Source organism: Pongo abelii, chromosome 6 (assembly GCF_028885655.2).
Source record: "Pongo abelii isolate AG06213 chromosome 6, NHGRI_mPonAbe1-v2.0_pri, whole genome shotgun sequence".
Classification (NCBI taxonomy): Eukaryota; Metazoa; Chordata; class Mammalia; order Primates; family Hominidae; genus Pongo; species Pongo abelii.
Window position 1 is genome coordinate 104,554,606 of NC_071991.2, and position 27,111 is coordinate 104,581,716.

At 38.9% G+C, this 27,111-nt stretch overlaps 2 protein-coding genes across 12 annotated transcripts in view; one reads left to right on the forward strand and one right to left on the reverse strand.

The window, feature by feature from the left end:
• Nucleotides 1–6,706, reverse strand: part of COG5 (component of oligomeric golgi complex 5) — a 377,278-nt gene extending 370,572 nt beyond the window's left edge. The window contains exons 1-2 of one of the 2 annotated variants that reach the window (XM_024250412.3): nucleotides 6,595–6,706; nucleotides 807–946 (exon numbers count right to left, since the gene is read on the reverse strand). In XM_024250412.3, coding sequence (XP_024106180.1) covers nucleotides 807–946; nucleotides 6,595–6,688 — 234 coding nt within the window. In that variant the 5' untranslated portion in view covers nucleotides 6,689–6,706. Of the gene's footprint in view, nucleotides 1–806; nucleotides 947–6,228; nucleotides 6,318–6,594 lie in introns of those variants that run through there. The other variant, XM_054560623.2, reaches the window with a different exon arrangement.
• On the forward strand, nucleotides 6,261–26,879 carry DUS4L (dihydrouridine synthase 4 like). 10 transcript variants are annotated; one of them, XM_054560625.2, is made up of 9 exons: nucleotides 6,261–6,430; nucleotides 7,380–7,468; nucleotides 9,357–9,481; nucleotides 9,849–9,985; nucleotides 20,082–20,203; nucleotides 22,642–22,759; nucleotides 24,137–24,259; nucleotides 25,315–25,541; nucleotides 26,263–26,879. In XM_054560625.2, the coding sequence occupies exons 4-9, from the start codon at nucleotides 9,870–9,872 to the stop codon at nucleotides 26,508–26,510; spliced, it is 954 nt and encodes a 317-aa protein (XP_054416600.1). In that variant the 5' UTR covers nucleotides 6,261–6,430; nucleotides 7,380–7,468; nucleotides 9,357–9,481; nucleotides 9,849–9,869; the 3' UTR covers nucleotides 26,511–26,879. The 10 variants fall into 10 exon arrangements, with proteins under 10 accessions (XP_054416600.1, XP_063581848.1, XP_024106181.1 ...); XM_054560626.2 differs by lacking the exon at nucleotides 6,261–6,430 and adding an exon at nucleotides 6,765–7,001; XM_063725780.1 differs by lacking the exon at nucleotides 6,261–6,430 and adding an exon at nucleotides 6,771–7,043.
• Nucleotides 26,880–27,111: the final 232 nt, after the last annotated feature.

The following is a 27,111-nucleotide window of genomic DNA, read 5'->3' on the forward strand; positions in this document are numbered from 1 at the left end:
CAGTCCTAAGCCACTCAAAGAAACTAAGACACAAAAAAGATCAAGTGGATATGTCTCAGGTTATACCAAATCTATGTTTCCTGGTAAACAATCTATGTTTCATACATATGTTCATTCATTTAAATATATTAAATACCTACTCAATCAAAGGCAACACTAGAAATTATACCATAAAATTGCCCTATAAAAATTACAGAATTTTAGTAGAGGAAGGAATCTTCAAAGTTATCTACTACAGTCTCCTCTTCCTCTTGCTTATTCCAACCCATCTGATAGATTAAAAAACAAAAAAGCAAGACTCAAAGACATTAAGTGATATTAAAGTCAGTTAACAGCATAGCTGAAATTAGGACCCGTAGCCTAACGTCTCATATGGTATCCTACTCACAATAACATTTATCAACTTTCTGTAATTTCAGCAAATGCTACACTTTGTGCTTATAAAATATGAATTGCCAATGTAACATCCCAATTTTTCTTATTCATATTGTTTTACTTCCAAAATTCCATTTTCTATTATCTTTATCGAACACATCCTATTTTTTGCCCACTATATTCGCTGCACATCAGTTAAGGTGGTGAACAGGAAGTATGAATGAAAGGCTTTGGTGAGGTGGTATATTAGTTTTCCCACAAACAAAAAGTGGTTTACAGAAAATTTCAAAAATTTACTTTGAAAAATAAGTCACACTGGTAAGTATGCACTTCTTCATGTAAATATGCATTTGTATTTAATAAGATTACAAAAATGCTAAATTATCACTTTAGGCTGAACAATCCATAGGGACCCTGAAGATCAGAATTACCTGTAAGTGTAGTTCTTTGTCCAACTGACTGATTCCTTGGGCAAGTTTTGCTAGTTGTTCAGCAATTACAGCTTGATGAATAGATTGAGAAGTATAAGTCTTTACATCAAAGTCTTCGTTTAAAAAGTCACTGTAACACTCTGGATTGGGGAAAAAATAAGGAAAAGTCCTTAATTACCCTGTACTAAACCAGTTATTAAACAACAGAACAATTATAATCATAATTAACATATTTTGATCCCATACTCTGAACCACTCCACTATACTGCTTAATGCTTACTTTTATCATGACCTAAAGGAAGTATAACATTGAGAAAGAGATTAAAAACATAACGACTGGCCAGGCACACTGGTTCACGCCTGTAATCCCAGCACTTTGGGAGGCCGAGGTGGGTGGATCACCTGAGGTCAGGTGTTCAAGACCAGCCTGGCCAACATGGTGAAATCCCAAACCCCATCTCTACAAAAATACAAAAATTAGCTGGGCATGATGGCGGGTGCCTGTAATCCAAGCTACTCGGGAGGCTGAAGCGGAAGAATAGCTTGAACCCGGAAGGCAGAGGTTGCAGTGAGCCGAGATTGTGCCATTGCAATCCAGCCTGGATGACAGAGCAAGACTTCATCTCTCGCAGGGCGCAGTGGCTCACGCCTGTAATCCCAACAGTTTGGGAGGCCGAGGCAGGTGGATCATGAGGTCAGGAGATCGAGACCATCCTGGCTAACACAGTGAAACCCCGTCTCTACTAAAAATATTTAAAAAATTAGCCGGGCATGGTGGTGGGCGCCTGTAGTCCCAGCTACGCAGGAGGCTAAGGCAGGAGAATGGCGTGAACCCGGGAGGCGGAGCTTGCAGTGAGCTGAGATAGCGCCATTGCACTCCAGCCTGGGCGACAGAGCAAGACTCTGTCCCCAAAAAAAAAAAAAAAAAAAAGACTTCCTCTCAAAAAAAATAAATAAATAAATAACTACTAGCTATAACTATTAATCCAAGAAAACAAGATCATTGTCAGTGAAAAGACAACAGGAAAATTGGCTATATATATATATATATATATATATATATATATATACATATGTAATATTTATGGCCGCAGATATCTCTAGATCAATACACAAATACTGTTATAGCAAAGTGAATCTGCAATTTTAATAACAATAGGAAATATAAATTTATAGGCGTTACTGAAATTTAGAATTTATGGGTGAAATATGTTAATGGAAAGAAAAGTTGTTTAAAATAGGCCCCTAATAGACAGAAAACAGAAGTAATACTAGATGTTAAAAAGATACCCCTCAATATAGAAATCCACAAATTTGTGGATGAAAGAAAAATTAAGAGAATTGAAAGCTAAAAATAGATACCCAGAAGGGAGCTCATGGTAACCATGTACCAAATCTCCTAATGATACAGTAGATACACGTAAAGCTGCCTTGAGAGAGATTATGAAACAAACAAAATAGAGTACTTATAAGAAAACCTAAATTGTCTACATCCCCTATAATGTATGCTCCAAGAGGGGAAGAAGGTCTTTGTTTTGTTTGCTAACTCATCTCCATTGTCTGAACAATACCAGACACATGGCAGGTTCCATGATAACCAATCTATACATCAGCTGATAGTATCATTCTGGTAACAACCAACAACAAAAAGTAAAGGCTCATACTCTTGATTATTCTTAAAATGTAGTGGAATGAAAGAAGGAAACTGCTACTTTGACTGCTTTTAAGTCTGAGAACCACATTTCCTTCTAATTTGCCAAGTGCTTCTCAGAATTAAGAGTCCTGTCAGCCAGACAAATGAAAAAAGCCATTCCAAGCAAAGGGAAGGTTTAGCAGTGGCAAATGCCATGGCATATTTTGAGAAATAAGGGGAATACTGATTTCAGTGTGTCTAGATCATAGCACATGTATATTGGACAGAAATGGTAAAGAATGACAGATGTGGTTCCAAAGGTTGGAGCGCAGTTTGAAAAGAGGTTTGTAAGACATTTGAAATGTTTAACCATATCTCATTTAACCCAAGAAATTGCACTATCAGCTGTACGTTACAGAACAATAATCCTGGCAGCTGTATAGAGGATGATGGAAAAAGGATTAGTCACACAGCAATGTGCTGAAGTTGCCTCTTATTGGCTCTTGAGCACCGACTGTTAAATTTTCAGGAATTCTGTGAGCCGGTTGACCTTTCACACGGATATCTTAAAATCTACGATGGTGAGAGTATTTACACCATGGTAATCAGCAAACACTACAAAAATCAGGGCTTTTTCTATTTTCCCACAAAGCCAATTTACCAATACACCCAATAAATAGAACCACAGAGGCCAGTAAAGTACTATGTTAACAGCCTAAGAGACATAATGAAGGCCTGAATAAGACCTGAATAAGTGGCACTAAGAATGTCAAAGTGACAAATTTAACAAATATTCACACTGCACAGGATGTAGGACTTAGTGACAAGCTGAAAATGGGTGATTAGGTAGAACAAACAAGGATTCCCAAATTTCTTGATTAAGCAACTGATATAGGAAATTTAGTTTTACACTAAGTTAGACCACTAGACACTGAATATACAAAGATGAACATAAACTTCTGCCTCCAAGGAATTCATAATTTACAAGGGGAACAAGCACACATTTACCTAACAACATAGTAAACACAGATAACAGAAACTACCAGAGGAAAAGATTAGGAGAGAAGAATAGAAAAAGTGAATTCATTTCATTTTTTCATATGTAAAACTTGTACTATTTGTTCATATGTAGGTTTTCATGTGTATTATAGAACTAGCACTGCTTGTTTACTATCAAAATAGAAATGTCCATACAGGTTATGGAATGGCATATCATAAAAAAATTAGGATAGAAATGTCCAGTAGGCAGTTAAAAATATAGTTTTATAATTCAGAAGACAGGTAAGGAGCATACTGAAACCACGGACAAGACCAGATGATTTAGGGAAAAAAAGTTTTAGAATGCACAAAAAGGCAGGAAAATGAGGAAGATAGGAAAGTTGGAGGTGGACAGAGAAAATGAAAGCAATCAAAGAGACTAAAGAGTGCTCAGGGAGACAGAGAAACAAAAAAGAATGGCAAAAGCCAAAAGAAGGGATAAAGAAAGTATTAGTATTGTCATAGAGCTTACAAAGATCAAACACAACGGGATGTGGCATTTGAGGGCTGACAGCCTTTAAAGAGATGAATTATATAATGCTTCTCTTTTACAGTTTCCTCATTCCCATAGGAGGCATATCAGAAACACCTCACCAATTTTCATACTATGCATCTGTCCTCACCAAGCCTATCAATCCGATACTCTGTCATTGGCCAAATCCCTGATATAGTGAATCAAAGTTTCTGCTGGAAATGCTTAATTCCTCAGGAATGTTGGGGGTGGAGGGGCAACAGAGACCGCTTAATTCAGAACAAACTGAACTGACAAGTATCTACAGGAACCTGGAAAAGAGCACCTAGAGAATTAAGAATTTTTAAAAAGCACGGCACCCATAAACCACATGAGGAAAGTATTTCAAGAAAGGAATCAAATGCTATTACAAGTTAAAGGAAAGGACCAAAAAAGTGTCCATTTGTCATATGTGCAAGTCATTGGAAACCTTGCAAAGTTATTTCAATGGCATAGATTGAGGGTGACTGAGTCCCTAGGAAACAGGAAGAAAAAATCCAGAGCAAAGTAGGAGGCACTATCCTTAGAACGGAGCAGAGACTTGGCCGGGCGTGGTGGCTCACACCTGTAATCCCAGCACTCAGGAGATCGAGACCATCCTGGCTAACACGGTGAAACCCCGTCTCTACTAAAAACACAAAAAATTAGCTAGGCATGGTGATGGGCGCTTGTAGTCCCAGCTTTTCAGGAGACTGAGCCAGGAGAACGGCGTGAACCCCGGAGGCAGAGCTTGCAGTGAGCCGAGATTGCGCCACTGCACTCCAGCCTGGGCGACAGAGCAAGACTCCATCTCAAAAAAAAAAAAAGAAAGAAAGAAAGGAGCAGAGGCTCCACTTCTGTTGCAATTGAAAAGGCAAGGGAAAAAAGGTGCAACAGATGGTTATAGGTTGAGGTTAAATTCATAGGTTTGATGGGCAAGAAATGGAGAAAGTTCACATCTGATGGATCCTCTTTTTCTCCCCAGGGAAGCTTAAAGTCATTTGTTGAGCTTGAAGGGAAAGGTTTGAAAAGGGTAAAGAAGATTTAAATAATCGCTGTGGAGAATGGCAGAGAACCAAGGAGGAAAATACAGAAGGCAGAACTGAAGACTATTACCATCCAAGAACTGATTACAATTCCTGAAATACATCCTACTGAAACATATATCCGGTGTTCCACTGTTCACCTGGGGAAGTCCTATCTACAGTTTAAAACGTCTCCACCTAGAAAGCCTTTTCTGACATTTCCTAACCAGTTTCCAACCCCCAGTTATCATTCTCCTCTGTATTAATGCTCTACTTTATACACAACCCTACTGCTATCTTACATCACTATATTACAGCACCTACCTTTATAGCTCTACAAGATTATTTCCTCTACTAGATGGTGAACTACTTGAGGGCAAGAACTGCACATATATCAGGAGCAATTGCAAATATATCAGGGTCTCTGCCTTGTATCTAAAGTTTAAATTCAGTTTAGCCAAGTTTTAGACAGAGACCCTGACCTAGAGTTTCCAACACAAAATAGTTCAGAAAACATCATTGCTTTTCAGAAAAGTACATAAATTATCATGAAAAGGCATGTAATTCAGGACGACAATAAAATATTCAACAGTCAGAGAAAATAAACAATAATTTGGAAATTTATTTATTACCCACTTCGTTCTTCAAATGTGTGCATGTGCTTCTAACTGCGATGATCAATTTAAAAAAACATTCTGCACCTACTGTATGCAAGATACTGCTATTCACACTATGGGATATTAAAAAAAGTCTGCAATACAGAAGAGATTAAAACAAGTATACAAATGATTTTAGTACAAGGTGGAATGCGATGGCCACTAGAGAAAAAATTAAGAACAGGTGAGAAGGGCTTTATTTTTATGCTTATAAATGTGAACTTTATTCTGAAGGATAAGAGATTCAGGACATGGTAACTGGATTGACACAACTGAATACGCTTTTCAAGTATATTATATCTAACTTTTCTTATTTTGCGCAACTTCTCTCCAAACTGACTAGCAATAAAATCTGACTGCTAGATTCTGTACAAATGGTTAATCCCAACCTGAACGAATGCCTCAAACCCTCCCCCACGTGTCACTGTAGATAACTGCCTCATAAAGGAGGAAAAAAAAAACCAGCCTGCAAGAGGGGTCACCCTGTACAGTCCATTTGTTAAAGGAGTAGGCGTTTCCAGTTCTACTTTAAAACAAGGCCCTATTTCATTATGCGTCTGCCGCCTGTTCTAGAGCTTACACTTTTGAAGAGCTCGAACGCTACACCCCTTCGTCAAGAACTGCGGCAGCAGCTGGTGGCTGCCAACGCGGGCCACAGGGTTTGGGCTCCCGAAACTTCAGGGAAGCTGGAGGCATTGGGGGTCGAGTTGAAATGAGGAGCACACAGAAACCAAGTGTCCCCAAGACACCAGAAAAGAGGGAGCCAGTCCCAGAGGAAACAGGTTGGCTAGAAAAGTACCCACGCCAGGGGGCCGGACGGAGGGGAGTGGTCAGGTCCAGACTGGAAAACTTTCTGCAAAGCAACGGGTTGGGTCCACCTCGCTGTCCAGGTGCGGAGCAGCGCAGACCCCCAACCCCACGACCTGATCAGACCCTGTCTCCTTACCGTCCTGCAGAAGTTCCCGGACTGTCGCTGCAGCCGCTCCAGAGCCTCGAGCTCCAAGGCCAGCTACAGCGACGCTGCCGTCGCCACCTTCCATGTTGGCAGGTGCCGCGTTGATGTCGTCAGCAGCAGAACGGCTCCGCCCAAGTGGTGACGCAGAATCCGGGCGCCGCCCGCCCAGTCAGCCCATGGCTCCAGGCCCGCCTGGCGAACTGACTCTCAGCCCGCGCCTGGGCTAAGCCTGGCTAGGAGCAGCATAGGTACTCGAGCAGTGGGCCCCCAGGGTCCGAGTGCTCTGCGCCCAGCGCACCGAGGGAGCCAAGGCCGTCGGGCCGGCGCTTTCCGCTGTCTCTCGCAGCAGCTCAGGGCCGCGCCCCCTGGGCTGGCGTCGTGCCCTGGCCAAGGAGAAGGTGGGCACCGGAACGTGGCCGCAGCGCTTATCTGTGAAGCAAGTATTAAACCTCAGAACAGGGGCCGCGCGGCGTAAGGCAGGAGAGCAGAGCAGAGGTTTCAGGGAGCTTCGTTTGCCCTCCACACTCACAAGAGTCACGCGTTAGTTGCTACACAGCTTTATCTGTCGCACGCCTTGATTGGCACTACTGGGGTAATAAAAGCCCGCAGGAAATGCTTGGGAAGAAAAGTTGCTGGGGATGAACAGTGAAGAGAATTAGGGAGAATCGATGAAGAAGGAAGTCTGAACCATAAAAGGACCAATAAAACTCACTGTCTCTACCCTCCTTCCTTCCCATGAGACCTTTGACCTTTTGCCTTTTCTACTTCTTCCTCAGTTTCAGTCACGTGCCAGACTTTTTCTTAATTACAAACTGATAGATGGTCCATATCTCAACTAACACTATTGACGCTGTAAGAGCATCAGGTTGGTTCCCGTTGTATTTTCTTTACTAATACGTTCGCATTTTTGACCTAGATTTCTTTCTTCTAAGATAAATACTGATAAATTAACAGGGTCAATCAACCACAAGTATGCAAGACAGTCTTAAGCTTCTTCGCAAAAAGAAGCTGTAAGATGACTGTTTCATTTTGTACAGTAGGTATGTATCCAGGAAACCAATTTTATCCAGTTCCAGAGCTACGTGGTTTTCTACGTTCTGTTTCAAAAAGGTGCTATTACTTATCCTGTGCTTATCGCTGTTCTAAGTATTTTATAACTCTAAATGCATTTCATACTCATAACACCTTAGGTAAGCAAGTCTTATGCCACACTGCATTATGCCCTCTTTGTCTCAGAGGATTTTCTCTAGTATGTAAGATCTTAGTCATGATGGGAATAGGGGTGATTCATTCATTACTTGTGAATTAGGAATTGTTTTTCCTTCCTTGGCTTTATTCCCCCCAGTGGAATATTTTAGAAGAGTGAGTAATATTCATTCATACAGTGAAAGTTTTGACCCCCCTACTCTGCATGCTCTCATGAGTTTACAAACATAAGACTCAATCCATATCCTAAAAGGAGTTAATAGGTAAGGTAGGAACCCATTTAAACAAACAATTGTACCAGGTGCTTTGGAATCTTTGGATTAACTTATTCCAGTAATTCCAAGCTTAGCTGCACATTGAAATCACCTGAAGAGCTTTAATAAAAACACTGATGTCTGCATCCTGAGCCCAGACATTTGGATTTAATTGGTCTAGGGTATGGCTTGGGCATCCTAATTCTTAAAAGCTCCTCAGGTCATTGTAGCGTACAACTAAGGTAGAAAGCTACTGATTGTTTTGTTTTGTTTTGTTGAGTTGGGGTCTAGCTCTGTCACCCAGGCTGGAGTGCAGTGGCAGGGTCATGGCTCACTGCAGCCTCAACCTCCTGGGCTCAAGGGATCCTCCTGCCCGAGCTTCTGGAGTAGCTGGGACCACAGTCGCTTGCTGCCACGCCCAGCTAATTTTTATAATTTTTTTAGAGATGGGGGGGTCTCACTATATTGCCCAAGCTGGTCTCGAACTCTTGGCCTTAAACAAGCCTCCCACCTTGGCCTCCCAAAATGCTGTTTACAGGTGTGAGCCCAGCCCCTTGAAAGCTACTGATTTATTCTTTCAGCAAATAAATATTGAGGCCTTCTGTATGCCATTTACTATGACTGCAGGAGTGGATAAAAATGAAGTAATTCTTGCTAAAATCACTAATGACCTTGTTGCCATTGCACACTTTATTTTTGCCTTACTTTTCTCTGATGTTTAAGATACCTATCCCCTCCTTCCTTCATAATGATCTCTCTCTTGGTTTCTGAGTATCACTCTTTAGGTTTATTCCTCCCAGCTCCAAAGTTCATCTTCAGTCTCTTTTGCTCTCCCCTTTTCCTCTGTTACTTAAATATTGGTGCTTCCAGCGGTTTCTTACAAGATCCTGACATCCTTAAGTACCTTGGCTATTTTTAATTTCAACTCCTTGCCTAAAGGTTAAAGACTCTAAAGTTTGAGCAATTAGACCATTCTAAAGTTGGCCCATATCTGATTCTTTTTGTTGTTGTTGTTTTCTGCTTCATTTTTCCTTCATACATACCTGTTTCTAAGTTACTAAGGCCAAAGACTGGAATATGAAAAGTAGCCAACACTGTGAAATGGTAGGATTTTAAGTACAGCAAATGTAAACCATTTATAAACTCCATAATTTCATCACTCGTACCTGTACCTCTTGGGGTATAAAAGTGATTTACAATGCAATTGTAGAATTATTATTGAAATTTTCACTAGATAATATCACATTAAAATTTTTAAAAATAATTAACGTTTGTTTATCTTCTGATTGACAGACAGAACAGGATTCAAGAATTACAATAAAAGCACCAGGATATCTTTTGAAACACTGACTACTTAAGAGTTGCTCTATTAATGCCATTTAACTTTCCTGAATAAAACAAGATATTTCCAAATGCCAGTTGAGTATCATATATAAAATAATTCAAACCAAATTTCTTGGCTTACCAATCCCAACAAAGTAACATGTAAAAAATTTTTAAATAACATGAAAACTTACAACATGGTAAACTAGGGGAAAAAAATCTCGTTTTCTGCATCTTGTTTTTCCACAACTATCTTGGGTAGTTTTCCACATCTATTTATCTTACAAATAGAGGCAGCATTCTATAGTATCATATTGGATACTGTGAAAATAAGCTATTAATAAAAAAATTTCTGAGCCCACAAGCCTGATAAAAAATATGTTGTTGGCAGTTGAAATTGTTAGAATGGAATTAATATAGTGAAAGCATATTTTCTCTATACAAGCTTATTGTCTTTTTCAGATTTGAAACATATCTGTATTAATGAAGAGTGACTGCATGCAAACGACAATATGTCAGGAAAGAAAAAAAGATCCCATAGAAATGTTTCATTCTGGACAGCTGGTAAAAGTCTGTGCCCCAATGGTTCGATATTCAAAGTAAGTGTTGCAAAATGGTTAATGAACTAAGATGAAATTTCCCTTTTATGCTCTGACTTTTTAAAAGTACTGTAAGACCACCCACCGTATGGGAACTTCAAACTCCTAGCTTTGGAATCATGATTTAGAATTGAGTCATGGTGCTACTACTTGCCTAGTATATATGCGATCCTGAGTAAACAATTAACTTCTCTGAGCTGCACTTTTTATATCTATAAAAATGGTGGTGGTTGTAACTCCTACCTATAAGTATATAATGGATATTAAATAGATATAAGTATTGATGTATAGATTTTTATGTGAACTTAAGTCTTGGGACAAATAGGAGTGCAATTATGGGTCCTGAGGTAGTTGTGTGTTCAGTTTTCGAAGAAATATTTCTTCGTATCTTTTGCTCATCTTCTAATTGGATTGTTTGCTCTTTTACTATTGAGTTTTTTTAGAAGTTTGTTATAAAATATACGTAACATAAAATTTACCTCTCAATCATTTTTAAGAATACAGTTCAGTAGTGTTAATTACATTCACATTGTTGTGCATCTGATCTCTAAAACTCTTCTCATCTTAGAAGATGGAAATTCTATCACATTAAACTATGACTCCCCATTCCACTGTTCCCCACAGCAGCCCCTGGCAACCATTATTCTACTTTCTCCCTCTATGAATTTCACTACTCTAGGTACCTCATGTAAGTCTTATACGTATTTGTTCAGAACTGGATTTATTTTGCTAATATTTTATGCAGCATAACATCCTCAAGGTTCATTCATGTTGTAGCATATATCAGACTGTTGTTCCTTTTTAAGGCTGAATAATATTCCATTTTATGTATATTTTGTTTATCCATTCATCTGTTGATATCCATTCATATATTGATAGAACACAAGATAACTTCCACCTTTTGGCTATTGCAAATAATACTGTCATGAACTATGGGTGTACAAATACCCATATACAAATACCCATGGTTCGTAACAGGTCTCTGAGACCCTGCTTTCAATTCTTTTTGACTATGTACCCAGACATAGAATTGCTGGATCTTATGGTGATTCTATGTTTAACTTTTTGAGCAACTACTATACTGCTTTCCATAGCAGCTGCACCATGTTACCTTACCACCAGCAGTGAACAAGAGTTTTAATTTCTCCACATCCTCATCAACACTTGTTATGTTCTGGGAGTTTTTTTTTATTATTATATTCATCCTAATGGGTATGAAGTGGTATCTCATTGCAGTTTTAATTTGCATTTCCCTAATGATTAATGATGCTGAACATCTTTTTGTGTGTTTTTTTTTTTTTTTTTTTTGATAAGGACATTGCTTATGCAGTTTATTTTTTTTTCTTTTTTTTTCTTTTATTATTATTATTATTATTATTATTATACTTTAGGTTTTATGGTACATGTGCGCAATGTGCAGGTAAGTTACATATGTATACATGTGCCATGCTGGTGTGCTGCACCCACCAACTCGTCATCTAGCATTAGGTATATCTCCCAATGCTATCCCTCCCCCCTCCCCCCACCCCACAACAGTCCCCGAAGTGTGATGTTCCCCTTCCTGTGTCCATGTGTTCTCATTGTTCAATTCCCACCTATGAGTGAGAATATGCGGTGTTTCGTTTTTTGTTCTTGCGATAGTTTACTGAGAATGATGATTTCCAGTTTCATCCATGTCCCTACAAAGGACATGAACTCATCATTTTTTATGGCTGCATAGTATTCCATGGTGTATATGTGCCACATTTTCTTAATCCAGTCTATCATTGTTGGACATTTGGGTTGGTTCCAAGTCTTTGCTATTGTGAATAATGCCGCAATAAACATACGTGTGCATGTGTCTTTATAGCAGCATGATTTATAGTCCTTTGGGTATATACCCAGTAATGGGATGGCTGGGTCGAATGGAATTTCTAGTTCTAGATCCCTGAGGAATCGCCACACTGACTTCCACAAGGGTTGAACTAGTTTACAGTCCCACCAACAGTGTAAAAGTGTTCCTATTTCTCCACATCCTCTCCAGCACCTGTTGTTTCCTGACTTTTTAATGATTGCCATTCTAACTGGTGTGAGATGGTATCTCATTGTGGTTTTGATTTGCATTTCTCTGATGGCCAGTGATGGTGAGCATTTTTTCATGTGTTTTTTGGCTGCATAAATGTCTTCTTTTGAGAAGTGTCTGTTCATGTCCTTCGCCCACTTTTTGATGGGGTTGTTTGTTTTTTTCTTGTAAATTTGTTGGAGTTCATTGTAGATTCTGGATATTAGCCCTTTGTCAGATGAGTAGGTTGTGAAAATTTTCTCCCATTTTGTAGGTTGCCTGTTCACTCTGATGGTAGTTTCTTTTGCTGTGCAGAAGCTCTTGAATTTAATTAGATCCCATTTGTCAATTTTGGCTTTTGTTGCCATTGCTTTTGGTGTTTTAGACATGAAGTCCTTGCCCATGCCTATGTCCTGAATGGTAATGCCTAGGTTTTCTTCTAGGGTTTTTATGGTTTTAGGTCTAACATTTAAGTCTTTAATCCATCTTGAATTGATTTTTGTATAAGGTGTAAGGAAGGGATCCAGTTTCAGCTTTCTACATATGGCTAGCCAGTTTTCCCAGCACCATTTATTAAATAGGGAATCCTTTCCCCATTTCTTGTTTTTGTCAGGTTTGTCAAAGATCAGATAGTTGTAGATATGTGGCATTATTTCTGACGGCTCTGTTCTGTTCCATTGATCTATATCTCTGTTTTGGTACCAGTACCATGCTGTTTTGGTTACTGTAGCCTTGTAGTATAGTTTGAAGTCAGGTAGTGTGATGCCTCCAGCTTTGTTCTTTTGGCTTAGGATTGACTTGGTGATGCAGGCTCTTTTTTGGTTCCATATGAACTTTAAAGTAGTTTTTTCCAATTCTGTGAAGAAAGTCATTGGTAGCTTGATGGGGATGGCATTGAATCTGTAAATTACCTTGGGAAGGATGGCCATTTTCATGATATTGATTCTTCCTACCCATGAGCATGGAATGTTCTTCCATTTGTTTGTATCCTCTTTTATTTCCTTGAGCAGTGGTTTGTAGTTCTTCTTGAAGAGGTCTTTCACATCCCTTGTAAGTTGGATTCCTAGGTATTTTATTCTCTTTGAAACAATTGTGAATGGGAGTTCACTCATGATTTGGCTCTCTGTTTGTCTGTTATTGATGTATAAGAATGCTTGTGATTTTTGCACATTGATTTTGTATCCTGAGACTTTGCTGAAGTTGCTTATCAGCTTAAGGAGATTTTGGGCTGAGACAATGGGGTTTTCTAGATATACTATCATGTCATCTGCAAACAGGGACAATTTGACTTCCTCTTTTCCTAATTGAATACCCTTGATTTCCTTCTCCTGCCTAATTGCCCTGGCCAGAACTTCCAACACTATGTTGAATAGAAGTGGTGAGAGAGGGCATCCCTGTCTTGTGCCAGTTTTCAAAGGGAATGCTTCCAGTTTTTGCCCATTCAGTATGATATTGGCTGTGGGTTTGTCATAAATAGCTCTTATTATTTTGAGATACGTCCCATCAATTCCTAATTTATTGAGAGTTTTTAGCATGAAGGGTTGTTGAATTTTGTCAAAGGCCTTTTCTGCATCTATTGAGATAATCATGTGGTTTTTGTCTTTGGTTCTGTTTATATGCTGTATTACATTTATTGATTTGCGTATATTGAACCAGCCTTGCATCCCAGGGATGAAGCCCACTTGATCATGGTGGATAAGCTTTTTGATGTGCTGCTGGATTCTGTTTGCCAGTATTTTATTGAGGATTTTTGCATCAATGTTCATCAAGGATATTGGTCTAAAATTCTCTTTTTTTGTTGTGTCTCTGCCAGGCTTTGGTATCAGGATGATGCTGGCCTCATAAAATAAGTTAGGGAGGATTCCCTCTTTTTCTATTGATTGGAATAGTTTCAGAAGGAATGGTACCAGCTCCTCCTTGTACCTCTGGTAGAATTCGGCTGTGAACCCATCTGGTCCTGGACTTTTTTTGGTTGGCAAGCTATTGATTATTGCCACAATTTCAGCTCCTGTTATTGGTCTATTCAGAGATTCAACTTCTTCCTGGTTTAGTCTTGGGAGAGTATATGTGTCGAGGAATTTATCCATGTCTTCTAGATTTTCTAGTTTATTTGCATAGAGGTGTTTGTAATATTCTCTGATGGTAGTTTGTATTTCTGTGGGATCGGTGGTGATATCCCCTTTATCATTTTTTATTGCATCTATTTGATTCTTCTCTCTTTTTTTCTTTATTAATCTTGCTAGCGGTCTATCAATTTTGTTGATCCTTTCAAAAAACCAGCTCCTGGATTCATTTATTTTTTGAAGGGTTTTTTGTGTCTCTATTTCCTTCAGTTCTGCTCTGATTTTAGTTATTTCTTGCCTTCTGCTAGCTTTTGAATGTGTTTGCTCTTGCTTTTCTAGTTCTTTTAATTGTGATGTTAGGGTGTCAATTTTGGATCTTTCCTGCTTTCTCTTGTGGGCATTTAGTGCTATAAATTTCTCTCTACACACTGCTTTGAATGCATCCCAGAGATTCTGGTATGTTGTGTCTTGGTTCTCGTTGGTTTCAAAGAACATCTTTATTTCTGCCTTCATTTCGTTATGTACCCAGTAGTCATTCAGGAGCAGGTTGTTCAGTTTCCACATAGTTGAGCGGTTTTGAGTGAGATTCTTAATCCTGAGTTCTAGCTTGATTGCACTGTGATCTGAGAGACAGTTTGTTACAATTTCTGTTCTTTTACATTTATTGAGGAGAGCTTTACTTCCAAGTATATGGTCAATTTTGGAATAGGTGTGGTGTGGTGCTGAAAAAAATGTATATTCTGTTGATTTGGGGTGGAGAGTTCTGTAGATGTCTATTATGTCTGCTTGGTGCAGAGCTGAGTTCAATTCCTGGGTATCCTTGTTGACTTTCTGTCTCGTTGATCTGTCTAATGTTGACAGTGGGGTGTTAAAGTCTCCCATTATTAATGTGTGGGAGTCTAAGTCTCTTTGTAGGTCACTCAGGACTTGCTTTATGAATCTGGGTGCTCCTGTATTGGGTGCATAAATATTTAGGATAGTTAGCTCTTCTTGTTGAATTAATCCCTTTACCATTATGTAATGGCCTTCTTTGTCTCTTTTGATCTTTGTTGGTTTAAAGTCTGTTTTATCAGAGACTAGGATTGCAACCCCTGCCTTTTTTTGTTTTCCATTTGCTTGGTAGATCTTCCTCCATCCTTTTATTTTGAGCCTATGTGTGTCTCTGCACGTGAGATGGGTTTCCTGAATACAGCACACTGATGGGTCTTGAGTCTTTATCCAATTTGCCAGTCTGTGTCTTTTAATTGGAGCATTTAGTCCATTTACATTTAAAGTTAATATTGTTATGTGTGAATTTGATCCTGTCATTATGATGTTAGCTGGATATTTTGCTCGTTAGTTGATCCAGTCTCTTCCTAGTCTCGATGGTCTTTACATTTCGGTATGATTTTGCAGTGGCTGGTACCGGTTGTGCCTTTCCATGTTTAGCGCTTCCTTCAGGAGCTCTTTTAGGGCAGGCCTGGTGGTGACAAAATCTCTCAGCATTTGCTTGTCTGTAAAGTATTTTATTTCTCCTTCACTTATGAAGCTTAGTTTGGCAGGATATGAAATTCTGAGTTGAAAATTCTTTTCTTTAAGAATGTTGAATATTGGCCCCCACTCTCTTCTGGCTTGTAGGGTTTCTGCCGAGAGATCTGCTGTTAGTCTGATGGGCTTCCCTTTGATGGTAATCCGACCTTTCTCTCTGGCTGCCCTTAACATTTTTTCCTTCATTTCAACTTTGGTGAATCTGACAATTATGTGTCTTGGAGTTGCTCTTCTAGAGGGGTATCTTTGTGGCGTTCTCTGTATTTCCTGAATCTGAATGTTGGCCTGCCTTGCTAGATTGGGGAAGTTCTCCTGGATAATATCCTGCAGAGTGTTTTCCAACTTGTTTCCATTCTCCCCGTCACTTTCAGGTACACCAATCAGACGTAGATTTGGTCTTTTCACATAGTCCCACATTTCTTGGAGGCTTTGCTCGTTTCTTTTTATTCTTTTTTCTCTAAACTTCCCTTCTCGCTTCATTTCATTCATTTCATCTTCCAGGGCTGATACCCTTTCTTCCATTTGATCGCATCAGCTCCTGAGGCTTCTGCATTCTTCACGTAGTTCTCGAGCCTTGGTTTTCAGCTCCATCAGCTCCTTTAAGCACTTCTCTGTATTGGTTATTCTAGTTATACATTCTTCTAAATTTTTTTCAAAGTTTTCAACTTCTTTGCCTTTGGTTTGAATATCCTCCCAAAGCTCGGAGTAATTTGATCGTCTGAAGCCTTCTTCTCTCAGCTCGTCAAAGTCATTCTCCGTCCAGCTTTGTTCCGTTGCTGGTGAGGAACTGCGTTCCTTTGGAGGAGGAGAGGTACTCTGGTTTTTAGGGTTTCCAGTTTTTCTGCTCTGTTTTTTCCCCATCTTTGTGGTTTTATCTACTTTTGGTCTTTGATGATGGTGATGTACAGATGGGTTTTTGGTGTGGATGTCCTTTCTGTTAGTTTTCCTTCTAACAGACAGAACCCTCAGCTGCAGGTCTGTTGGAGTACCTGGCCGGCCGTGTGAGGTGTCAGTCTGCCCCTGCTGGGGGGTGCCTCCCAGTTAGGCTGCTCGGGGGTCAGGGGTCAGGGACCCACTTGAGGAGGCAGTCAGCCCGTTCTCACATCTCCAGCTGCGTGCTGGGAGAACCACTGCTCTCCTCAAAGCTGTCAGACAGGGACATTTAAGTCTGCAGAGGTTACTGCTGTCTTTTTGTTTGTCTGTGCCCTGCCCCCAGAGGTGGAGCCTACAGAGGCAGGCAGGCCTCCTTGAGCTGTGGTGGGCTCCACCCAGTTCAAGCTTCCAGGCTGCTTTGTTTACCTAAGCGAGCCTGGGCAATGGCAGGCGCCCCTCCCCCAGCCTCGCTGCCGACTTGCTGTTTGATCTCAGACTGCTGTGCTAGCAATCAGCGAGACTCCGTGGGCGTAGGACCCTCTGAGCCAGGTGCGGGCTATACTCTCCTGGGGCACCGTTTCCTAAGCCAGTCGGAAAAGCACCGTATTCGGGTGGGAGTGGCCCGATTTTCCAGGTGCCGTCTGTCACCCCTGGAAGGGGAAACTCCCTGACCCCTTGCGCTTCCCGAGTGAGGCAATGCCTCGCCCCTGCTTCGGCTGGCGCACGGTGCGCTCACCCACTGACCTGCGCCCACTGTCTGGCACTCCCTAGTGAGATGAACACGGTACCTCAGATGGAAATGCAGAAATCACCCGTCTTCTGCGTCGCTCGCGCTGGGAGCTGTAGACCGGAGCTGTTCCTATTCGGCCATCTTGGCTCCTCCCCTTTTTGTGTGTTTATTGGCCATTTGTATGTTGTCTTTGTAGAAGTATCTATTCAAGTGCTTTTGTCCATTTGTTTGTTTTCTTGTTTTCTATTGAGTGCTGAGAGTTATTTATATACTCTAGATATATATTCTGCTTTGTCAGATGCGTGATTTGCACATATTTTCTCCCTGTATGTGGCTTGTCTTTCATGCTCCTAACAGGATCTTTTGCAGAACAAAAGTTTCATTTTAATGAAGTCTAACATCAATTTTTCCTTTTGTAAATTGTGCTTTCGATGTCAAGTATAAAAAACCTTTATGTAGCTCCAGATCCTGAATATTTTCTCCTATGTTTTTTTCCCTAAAAGTTTTATAGTTTTATGTTTTGCATTTAAGTCCATGATCAATTTTGCATTAACTTTTATGTAAGTGTGAGGCTTAGGTTAGGTTGCCTATGGAAGTCCAGTTACTCCAGCACCATTTTTGAAAGGCTGTCGGCCAGGCACGGTGGCTCACGCCATCAAATCCTAATCCCAGCACTTTGGGAGGCCGAGGTGGGCAGATCATTTGAGGTCAGGAGTTCGAGACCAGCCTGGCCAACATGGTGAAACCCCGTCTCTACTAAAAATACAAAAATTAGTCAGCGTGGTGGCACATGCCAATAGTCCCAGCTGCTGGGAGGCTGAGGCAGGAAAATAGCTTGAACCTGGGAGGTGAAGGTTGCAGTGAGCCGAGATCGCACCACTGCACTCCAGCCTGGGCAACAAGAGTAAAACTGCGTCTCTAAAAAAAGAAAGGCTATCTCTCCTCTAATTCTTTGCTTCTTTGTGAGAAATCAGCATTTTCTGTTTTGTTCCATTGATCTTGTATCTTTTTCCCCACCAATACCACACAATTTTACTATATAGCTCTATAATATGTCTTGAAATCAGGTAGACTGGTTCTTCCCAATTTATTTACTTTTTCAAAATTGTTTTAGCGATTCTAGTTCCCTTGCTTTACAAATAAATTTTAGAATGACCTTGTCTATCTCTGCAAAAAACCTTGCTGGAATTTTCATAAGAACTGTGTGAAACTGATACCTCAACTTGGGAAGAACTGACTTTCTTACTAGGTTGAGTCTCCCAGTCCATGAACATAGTATATCTTTCCATTGATTGAGATTTTCTTTGATTTCTATCATCAGTATTGTGTAGTTTTCAGCATACAAGTTCTGTACATGTTTTGTAAGACATCCAGATTTGTTTTGAGCATGTTTGTAAATAGAATTTTTAATTTTTGGTGTTCACATGTTTATTGCTAGCACATAGAAATAGATTTTTGTATGTTGATCTTATATCCTGAAAACTTGCTAAACTGACTTGTTGGTTCTACTGTTTTTGTAAATTCCTTCAGAGTCTATATGAACAACCGTGTCATCTGCAAATAAGGACAGTTGGATTTCTTCCTTTTGATCATATGCCTTTTGTTTCTTTATCATGCCTTATTGCACTGACTAGAAGTTTCAGCGCTGTGTTGAATAAGGGTGATAAGAGCAGACTTCCTTACCTTGTTCCTGTCTAAGGCAAAAGTGTTTCTATAGGAATTTTGTGGATACACTTTATCAAACTGAGGAAGGTTCCCTCTACTTCTGGTTTTCTGAGAGTTCGCCTTTTTTTTTTTTAACTGTGTATGAGTGTATTTTGTCAAATGCCTTTTCTGCATCTATATGATCATGTGATTTTTATTACTTAGCCTGTTAATATGATAGATTACGTTAATTGTTTTTGACTATTGCACCTTCTGTTTTAACCGGCTTTTTCTGACAACACTCCGGCAGGGAATGATGTAGGGGAGTGGTGCCACCTCATTGCTATCTGATAGAAGTCCAAGTTCTCCACTTGGCCTCCTTTGACATCTGGTGGGTGAGGAGCTCCTCATTACTGCTGGGCAGGGATGACAGTTCCAGTTCCCCATGGTGAGGGTAGCCTCATATATGCTGGGCAATAATGAAAGTCCTGGCTCTCCACTATGCCTCCTCTGATACCACACCAAGCAGGGAGGGAGAAGAGTGCTTCATTACTGCTGGCAGGCATGGAAGTCCAGGCTCCCCTTGTGGCCTCCTGATACCACTGGGCTGGGAGTGACCTCACTGGCCACCAGAGATGAAAGTTTCAGATCCTTACCTGGCCTTGGACAACATATCAGTAGAATGTTGGAGCACCTTCTTACAGCCTTTGGAGGGTAGAAATCTAGGATTCCCACTTGGCCTTTGCTAATGGAGATAAAGCCATAGCTTTTTCTACCGTATTTGGCTGGAGTAGAACTGTCTAAAAGTTTTCTTTCTTACTAGGTCAGACAGAACATTTTCCTGGTCCTTTGGTTAGAGAAGGCTTTTGTTGGGGCTGGTTTTGTCTGCATCCATTGTCGTTTCCAGGTGGCCAGCTTCTTCAAGTCTAGGATATTTGAGACAAAAATAAAACCCAGAGAACTCACCACCCTGTCATTCCTCAGGTCCTGAGGTCACTAGCCTGTCTGGACATCTTTTCTTCACCTTTCAAAATTTTCTTGTGTTTGTTTTATATATAATATCCAGGGTTTTTAGTAATACTTAGCAGGAATAATAGGGAAAAGTAAATCTCCTCCATCTCCCTATAGGTAGAACTTGCTCTGATAAATATTTAACAATGCACTAAAATATGTTTGTGGTGTTTCTAAATGCATAATTAAGGTTTTATATGCTCACAGGTTGGCTTTTAGGACACTAGTAAGAAAATATAGTTGTGATCTGTGTTACACACCAATGATTGTTGCCGCTGATTTTGTCAAATCTATAAAAGCCAGAGACAGCGAATTTACTACAAATCAAGGTATGTGAAACCGAGTGTACTGACTTTGTAAAACTTTTTAAATTTGTCTACAAACTCAACTATCTTGTCTAATCAGAAACAACACAATTTAGAGATTTTATGTGAAAAAGCTTTAGTTCTTTAGTGTTTTTAATAAGTATTTTTTACATGTTATTACTGAATGCCTTGCAGACTATCAGTGTATATACCAAAGTGTAAGGTCACTTTGAAACCCTCTCCTCTCACTAGGGCTACTAGAGTAGATTCCTGTCACACTGCCTCTAGTCTTGTACCATTCCAAACTATCCTCCAAGGAGACCAAAGTGACCTATTGAACATGTAAATTTTTCTCTCATTGTTCTCAAAATGTGATCCCCAGACCAGCAGCATCAGTATTATCTGGAAACTTGTTAGAAATGGAGATTTACAGGTGCACTAAATCAGAAATTCCGGATATGTGGTCCAGCAATCTGTGTTTCAAAAGCTCTCCAGGTAATTCTGAGCTTGTTAAAGGTTGAGAGCTACTGGCTTAAAGACTAAAATTTCAGCACCTAAAGATAATACACAGTTTGTCATAATCTGACCTCTGAATACATCTTCTGCAGCCTTATCTTCCTTCAGTTTCTCCCCACAGCCCACTGACTTTATCCTTCAAAATTCCTAAGTTATTTTAAGTCCTTGAACATACCCTGTCTTCTCACACCAGACTGCCTCTCTCTCTTGCAAACTGTAGTTTATGTTTCTTCATTCAGCTCTCAATATTTGTAGTCATGAATTTTTTTTTTTTTTTTTTTTTTAATCATCCTCTACTCATGTCCTCCCTGCTAAGCACAGGCTCTTATGTTGCACTTAATTCTACTGCATTGTGATTTCCTCTTTATATGCCTTTTTCTCCCATTAGGTTCAGCCTCCTTGAGGGCTGTAGCTTTAGAAATAGCTTGATTTGTGTCCTCAGCGTCTAGTACAGTGTTGGAAATATATTAGACCAATAAATGGTTGTTAAATTGAAATTCTGTAACTCTCTTGAGTTACAAAAGGGAAAGAACCTTACATCTCCATAAAGAATAAAGCAAATTCTCCTAAACCATCATAATCCTGTAAATCAGTAGATTGCCATAGGAATCTTGAATCAGTGCAACTAGGATGATGCCCCGAAATCTGCATTTTTATAAACACCCAGTGAATCTCATACAAGTATTCCTCAAAAGAAATGTTGAAATACATCTAAACAGAGTTTATAACACTGACCCAAGGATACGAAAAATATGTTCTTTAAAACCTAGGAAGCTTTAATACATTCGGCTGTATTAAAATTTAAACCTTTGGGCCAGAGGCAGTGGCTCATGCCTGTAATCTTAGTGCTTTGGGAGGCCAAGATGGGTGGATCACCTGAGGTCAGGAGTTTGAGACCAGCCTGACCAACATGGTGAAACCCTATCTCTACTAAAAATACAAAAATTGGCTGGCCATGGTGGCAGGCACCTGTAATCTTAGCTACTTGGGAGACTGAGCCAGAGAATCACTTGAACCTGGGACACAGAGGTTGTAGTGAGCTGAGATTGCGCCACTGCACTCCAGCCTGTGTGACAGAGACTCTGTCTCGAAAAAAAAAAAAAAAATTTAAACCTTTATATGTAAGAGCACATACTCAAAGACAAAAAACTGAGAGTATTTATAACACATGATAGATAGCAATACTAATTTCTTTGTTTTATAAAAAAATTACAAATAAAAAGAACAACTAAAGGGAAAATTATATACAGAAAAATGCAAAGAATATGAAGAGAATTCACAAATTAGAATATTCAAATGTTGGATATACACTGTATGATAAGTTGTGAGGAAACAAGAACTTTTATCCATATTGGTATATGTCTATATTGGTAAACTCTTGGAAGATAATTCTGTAATATTTGTCACAGTGTTGTATGTTAAATGCCTATTAACAATTCTCCTAAGAATTTACCGTATGAATATACTTAGAGCATGTGAAACAGTCTAAAAATACACTATATGGTCCATCCATACAGTGGAATATCCCACTATAAAGAAGAAAATAGGTCTGAGTACGTCTCCCAGATACATGAGGAAAGAAAGGAACAGTAGGCACAGTGGTATATATAGAATGTTCACACTTGTTTAAATTTTACAGGTATACAAAAAAATTGTTCTGGAATGCAGTAAACTAATTCTCACCTTTGGGAAGAGGGTCTATTTTGTCAAAAGTATTAGAATTGTTTTCATTTATCAAATTTTGTACTGTTTGAATTTTTTACCGAGTGTAAATTGCTTTTAATTTTAAATATTTTAAATTGTTTAATGTTATATTATTTGGACAGATGCTTCTTAGGCTAAAAATCGTTATTGCTATTTTATCCTGTACAAACATTAAAGTTTGGTGTGTGTGTGCGTGGGGTTTTTTCCTGTGAATTTTAATGTTGAGCTATTCATTTTGTCAGGTGATTGCCCATTGATTGTTCAGTTTGCTGCTAACGATGCAAGACTTTTATCTGATGCTGCTCGTATAGTCTGTCCTTACGCGAATGGAATAGACATTAACTGTGGTTGCCCTCAGAGGTAAAGCTCAAAGAAGTTGGAAGAATTTTCCAAAAGAGTAGGAAAAAAACTATGTGAACATGGTAAAATATCTTTCTAGTTTTCCAAAAATTAAAAAGAAAATAGAGTTACAGTCCCAGGGCTCAAAACAAGAAGGAAGAAAATATAGGGAAATGTAATTTAGAAACATAAATTCAAAGGTCTTTTCTGATGACTGAAACGATGTATAGACCTTTGACAGGTGTTTTGTCCCCCCTCACCAATAGAATTTTTATGTGGCTGTGCCTTGAATCTCATCCATAAGTAGTTATATGAGAATCTAATGTTTACGGCAATCCCTAAAATGTATTTTTACTGTCATGTCAGATATACTTGCTCTGAAAACAGATTGTTTGACTTAGGAAATCACTACATATTTTCTCCTAATTAATTCCCCTTATAAAAATACCTTATTATAATCACCTTTTCTTTCTATACCACAGTTACTTGGTTGGGTTAAATAACTGGGTGTTGATAGGGTGTACTTAATTTGACAATAATATTTCTTTTTTTTTTTTTTTTTTTTTTTTGAGACAGAGTTTCCCGGGTTGGAGTGCAGTGGTGTGGTCTCGGCTCACCACAACTACCGCCTCCCAGGTTCAAGCGATTCTCCTGCCTCAGCCTCCCGAGTAGCTGGGATTACAGGCATGCGCTACCACGCCCGGCTAATTTTGTATTTTAAGTAGAGACGGGGTTTCTCTATGTTGGTCAGGCTGGTTGCAAACTCCCAACCTCAGGTGATCCGCCCTCCTTGGCCTCCCATAGTGCTGGGATTACAGGCCTGAGCCACTGCGCCCAGACTGACAATAATAGTTCTACTTTACTGGCACTGTAGTAGATTATCAGTAATTCAAAATGTGTACAAAGAATAAAAGCAAACTTGTTAAGTATAGCATAATCCAAATCAGATTAGACATATTTGTATACCCATTAGGAGGGTTAAATAAGCTGTTTAGCTGTTTAGTGGTATTGGAATGCTGTAAGCCAAAAATATCTTTCTACTATTGAGACTAATAAAACCTCTTGTTATGCACAATAAACATCAAATTTGGAATTTTTAAAATCTGAAGTCATTGCAATTACTTCAAATATTTAAACCTGTTTTGGTTGAATGACTTTTAACTTAATATTCTCACTTGCCAATGAAAACCATTTCTCCTGAGTACTTTTTGATCTGGGAACATGTTTTCCTAATCTCATATTGATCCACTTACAAATGCTGAATCTATGAATTTTTAAAATTTGTTTCTATTCCAGATCACTAGAGAAATTGATGCACTTACATTTCAGTGCTTTCAGAATTTTGTCTTCTTTTCCAGTTATTTATAATTCACTTGTTCATGTGTTTGCTTTACAAAGGTGGGCAATGGCAGAAGGTTATGGGGCTTGCTTAATAAACAAGCCAGAGCTTGTTCGAGACATGGTGAAACAAGTAAGAAATCAAGTGGAAACCCCTGGATTTTCAATTTCTATTAAAATAAGGTAAAGACAATATTTCAATCTATTGATAGGATAATCCATTACTTAGGAAATGAAAGATTATTGCTTTTGTCTGATGCTGTTGGGAGTGTCTATCCTAAATAAATTGGTAGCTGGTGTATGGAAATATTGAAAATAAGACATTTAGTAAAAGAATATATACCATAATTTTCATTTATAGTCCTGAAAAACTTCCTCTTTGTACTTTTAACAAAAGTTAAAGCCTCCCTTTAAGTTTCACCAAACTTTCAACTTTAGCTATGTAGTATTTAATGTTAAGAAACATTACTGGTACCAAGTGTAGAAAATAGGAAAAATATTTGCACTAAAATTTCACAATGAAAAGAAAATAAACCAGGAATCAGTTTTTCCGTGACAGGTTGAAAACATATTTCTTTTTTTGAGACAGAGTCTCACTCTGTTGCCCAGGCTGGAGTGCAGTGGCACGATCTTGGCTCACTGCAACCCCTGCCTCCCAGGTTCAAGCAATTCTCATGCCTCAGCCTCTCAAGCAGTTGGGATTACAGGTGTGTGTCACCACACCTCGCTAATTTTTGTATTTTTTAGTAGAAACGAGGTTTCGCCATGTTGGCCAGGCCAGTCTTGAGCTCCTGGCCTCAAGTGATCCACCTGCCTCAGCCTGTCAAAGTGCTGGGATTACAGGAGTGAGCCACGGTGCCCAGCCTGAAAACATATTTCAAGATAAAGTGTTGTTTTCTCCCACTGGGGGATGGGGGCATGCACAGCAAATATTAAGGTTTAAATTCATCTGTGACAGTACTTTCATGGCTCTTTCATTTATCAAAGCCAAAACATAGAAGCACTAGGTCTAAGATAAAACTTGTTTTTTGTCCTTTGCTGTCAATAGTGAAATAGCTAAATTTGAGGTCTTGTGTAGGAACTGATCCCTGAAGAAAACCTTGCTGATAATGACATAGGGTAATCATATGATATAGCAAAGCTAACTAATTTAGTAGATGAAATATCATTTTAGTCAGTTAATGTTAGCATTAAGATTTGTGTGCTGTGAACAGATAAATGTAATTTTGAAATTGTAGGATCCATGATGACCTTAAAAGAACTGTAGATCTTTGTCGAAAGGCTGAAGCAACAGGAGTTTCCTGGATTACAGTCCATGGAAGAACTGCTGAAGAAAGACATCAGCCGGTGCACTATGAATCCATTAAAATAATTAAGGAAAATATGTCTATACCTGTAATTGCTAATGGAGACATCAGAAGCTTAAAGGAAGCAGAAAATGTGTGGCGGATTACTGGGACAGATGGTAAGAAATAAGTACTTGGGTTCTTTTAATTGGGGGGGAAGAAATGAGAGTGGGGAAGTAATGTTAATTTGATTTTCATTTGTTTTGTATAACATTAAGCCATATTTTCCCATTGTACTGTTTTAAGCTAAGCGATTTATTAAAATGATGTTAAGTTTTCTACTTAGAAAAACATGGATTATCTTAACTGGGATAAATTAATTCAGTTACTTTTCTGACACCATTATATCTAGTGACCAGTGAATAATTTTCCAGATAGCCTACTAGTAAAATACAGCACCTAGAAATGAGAGTAAGTGAACTCGAGAATGATAAGAGCTAAAGGAACCCCAGAACTGCTATGCAGTTTCATTATTCCCTTAAATTATTGGCATGCCAAGCCCTATAATTGCTAGATGGGAGAATATAGATAAACTGAACTTTAAGCAGCCCAATTTATGACAATCCAGATTTACCCTAAAGAAAAACCAAAGACTAATGGTTTAATGTAGAAATCTTTAAAAAATAAAGATTTCTGTAAGTACATTTAAACTTTCCTGGTTTACAAAAGGTACCAAAATTAATTCTTTTGTAATCAAATTAAACATATTAATGTAATAAAGACATTACAAAACCTTGTGATAATACTTTTTAAAAAAATATTCTGTTTGCTTCATTGAGCTTGAACTAATGACCAGGGGTTCTTAATGTATGGACAAATATGGTGTGCTTTAATTTGTAGGTGTGATGGTTGCAAGAGGACTCTTAGCAAACCCGGCCATGTTTGCTGGATATGAGGAAACCCCACTGAAATGCATCTGGGACTGGGTTGACATTGCTCTTGAACTCGGGACTCCTTACATGTGTTTCCATCAACATTTAATGTACATGATGGAAAAGATAACTTCAAGGCAGGAAAAAAGGGTATTTAATGCTCTGTCAAGCACATCAGCAATCATAGATTACCTTACAGACCATTATGGCATTTGACTAGACTTCCCAAATAATTTTAATATATACTTTTAGACCCATAGTGAAACTACAGAAGGTCATATTTTGTACCTTAAACCAGTAGCTCTCAAATTTTAGTATAAAAACAATCCCTGGGAGCGTTTTTTAAAAATCAGTTGTAGACACCACCCTCAGAGATTCTGATTCGGTGGATCTGGGGTAGACCCAGAAATATACAGTTTAAAGAAAACTCCCGGTGGTTCAAACATCCTGATCATCCTTGGCAAACATTGACAAATACTGCTCTGAATCCTGTTATATAGATATTGGGGGGATGGGTAGAGTGGGAATTTTTTCCTAAAGTAATCATGTTTTTAACATTTTAAAATAAAATTTAATACTAAGAAAGTATGGCTCATAGTATCTGTAAGTTAACAAGAAGTATGCAGGTGCAAAAAAGTGTGGAACAAATACCAACATCCATCCAAAATGAAAAAGAAAAGGAAATTCTGAATAGAATTGCACTCAGAACTTATATTAAAAATTCCAATTGGTTAATGACATTAAATTTGGTACATTTCAAAACTTCTAGATCCTCCAAAGATTGAAAGCTTAATAAATATATCTGCTACCTAAAAAG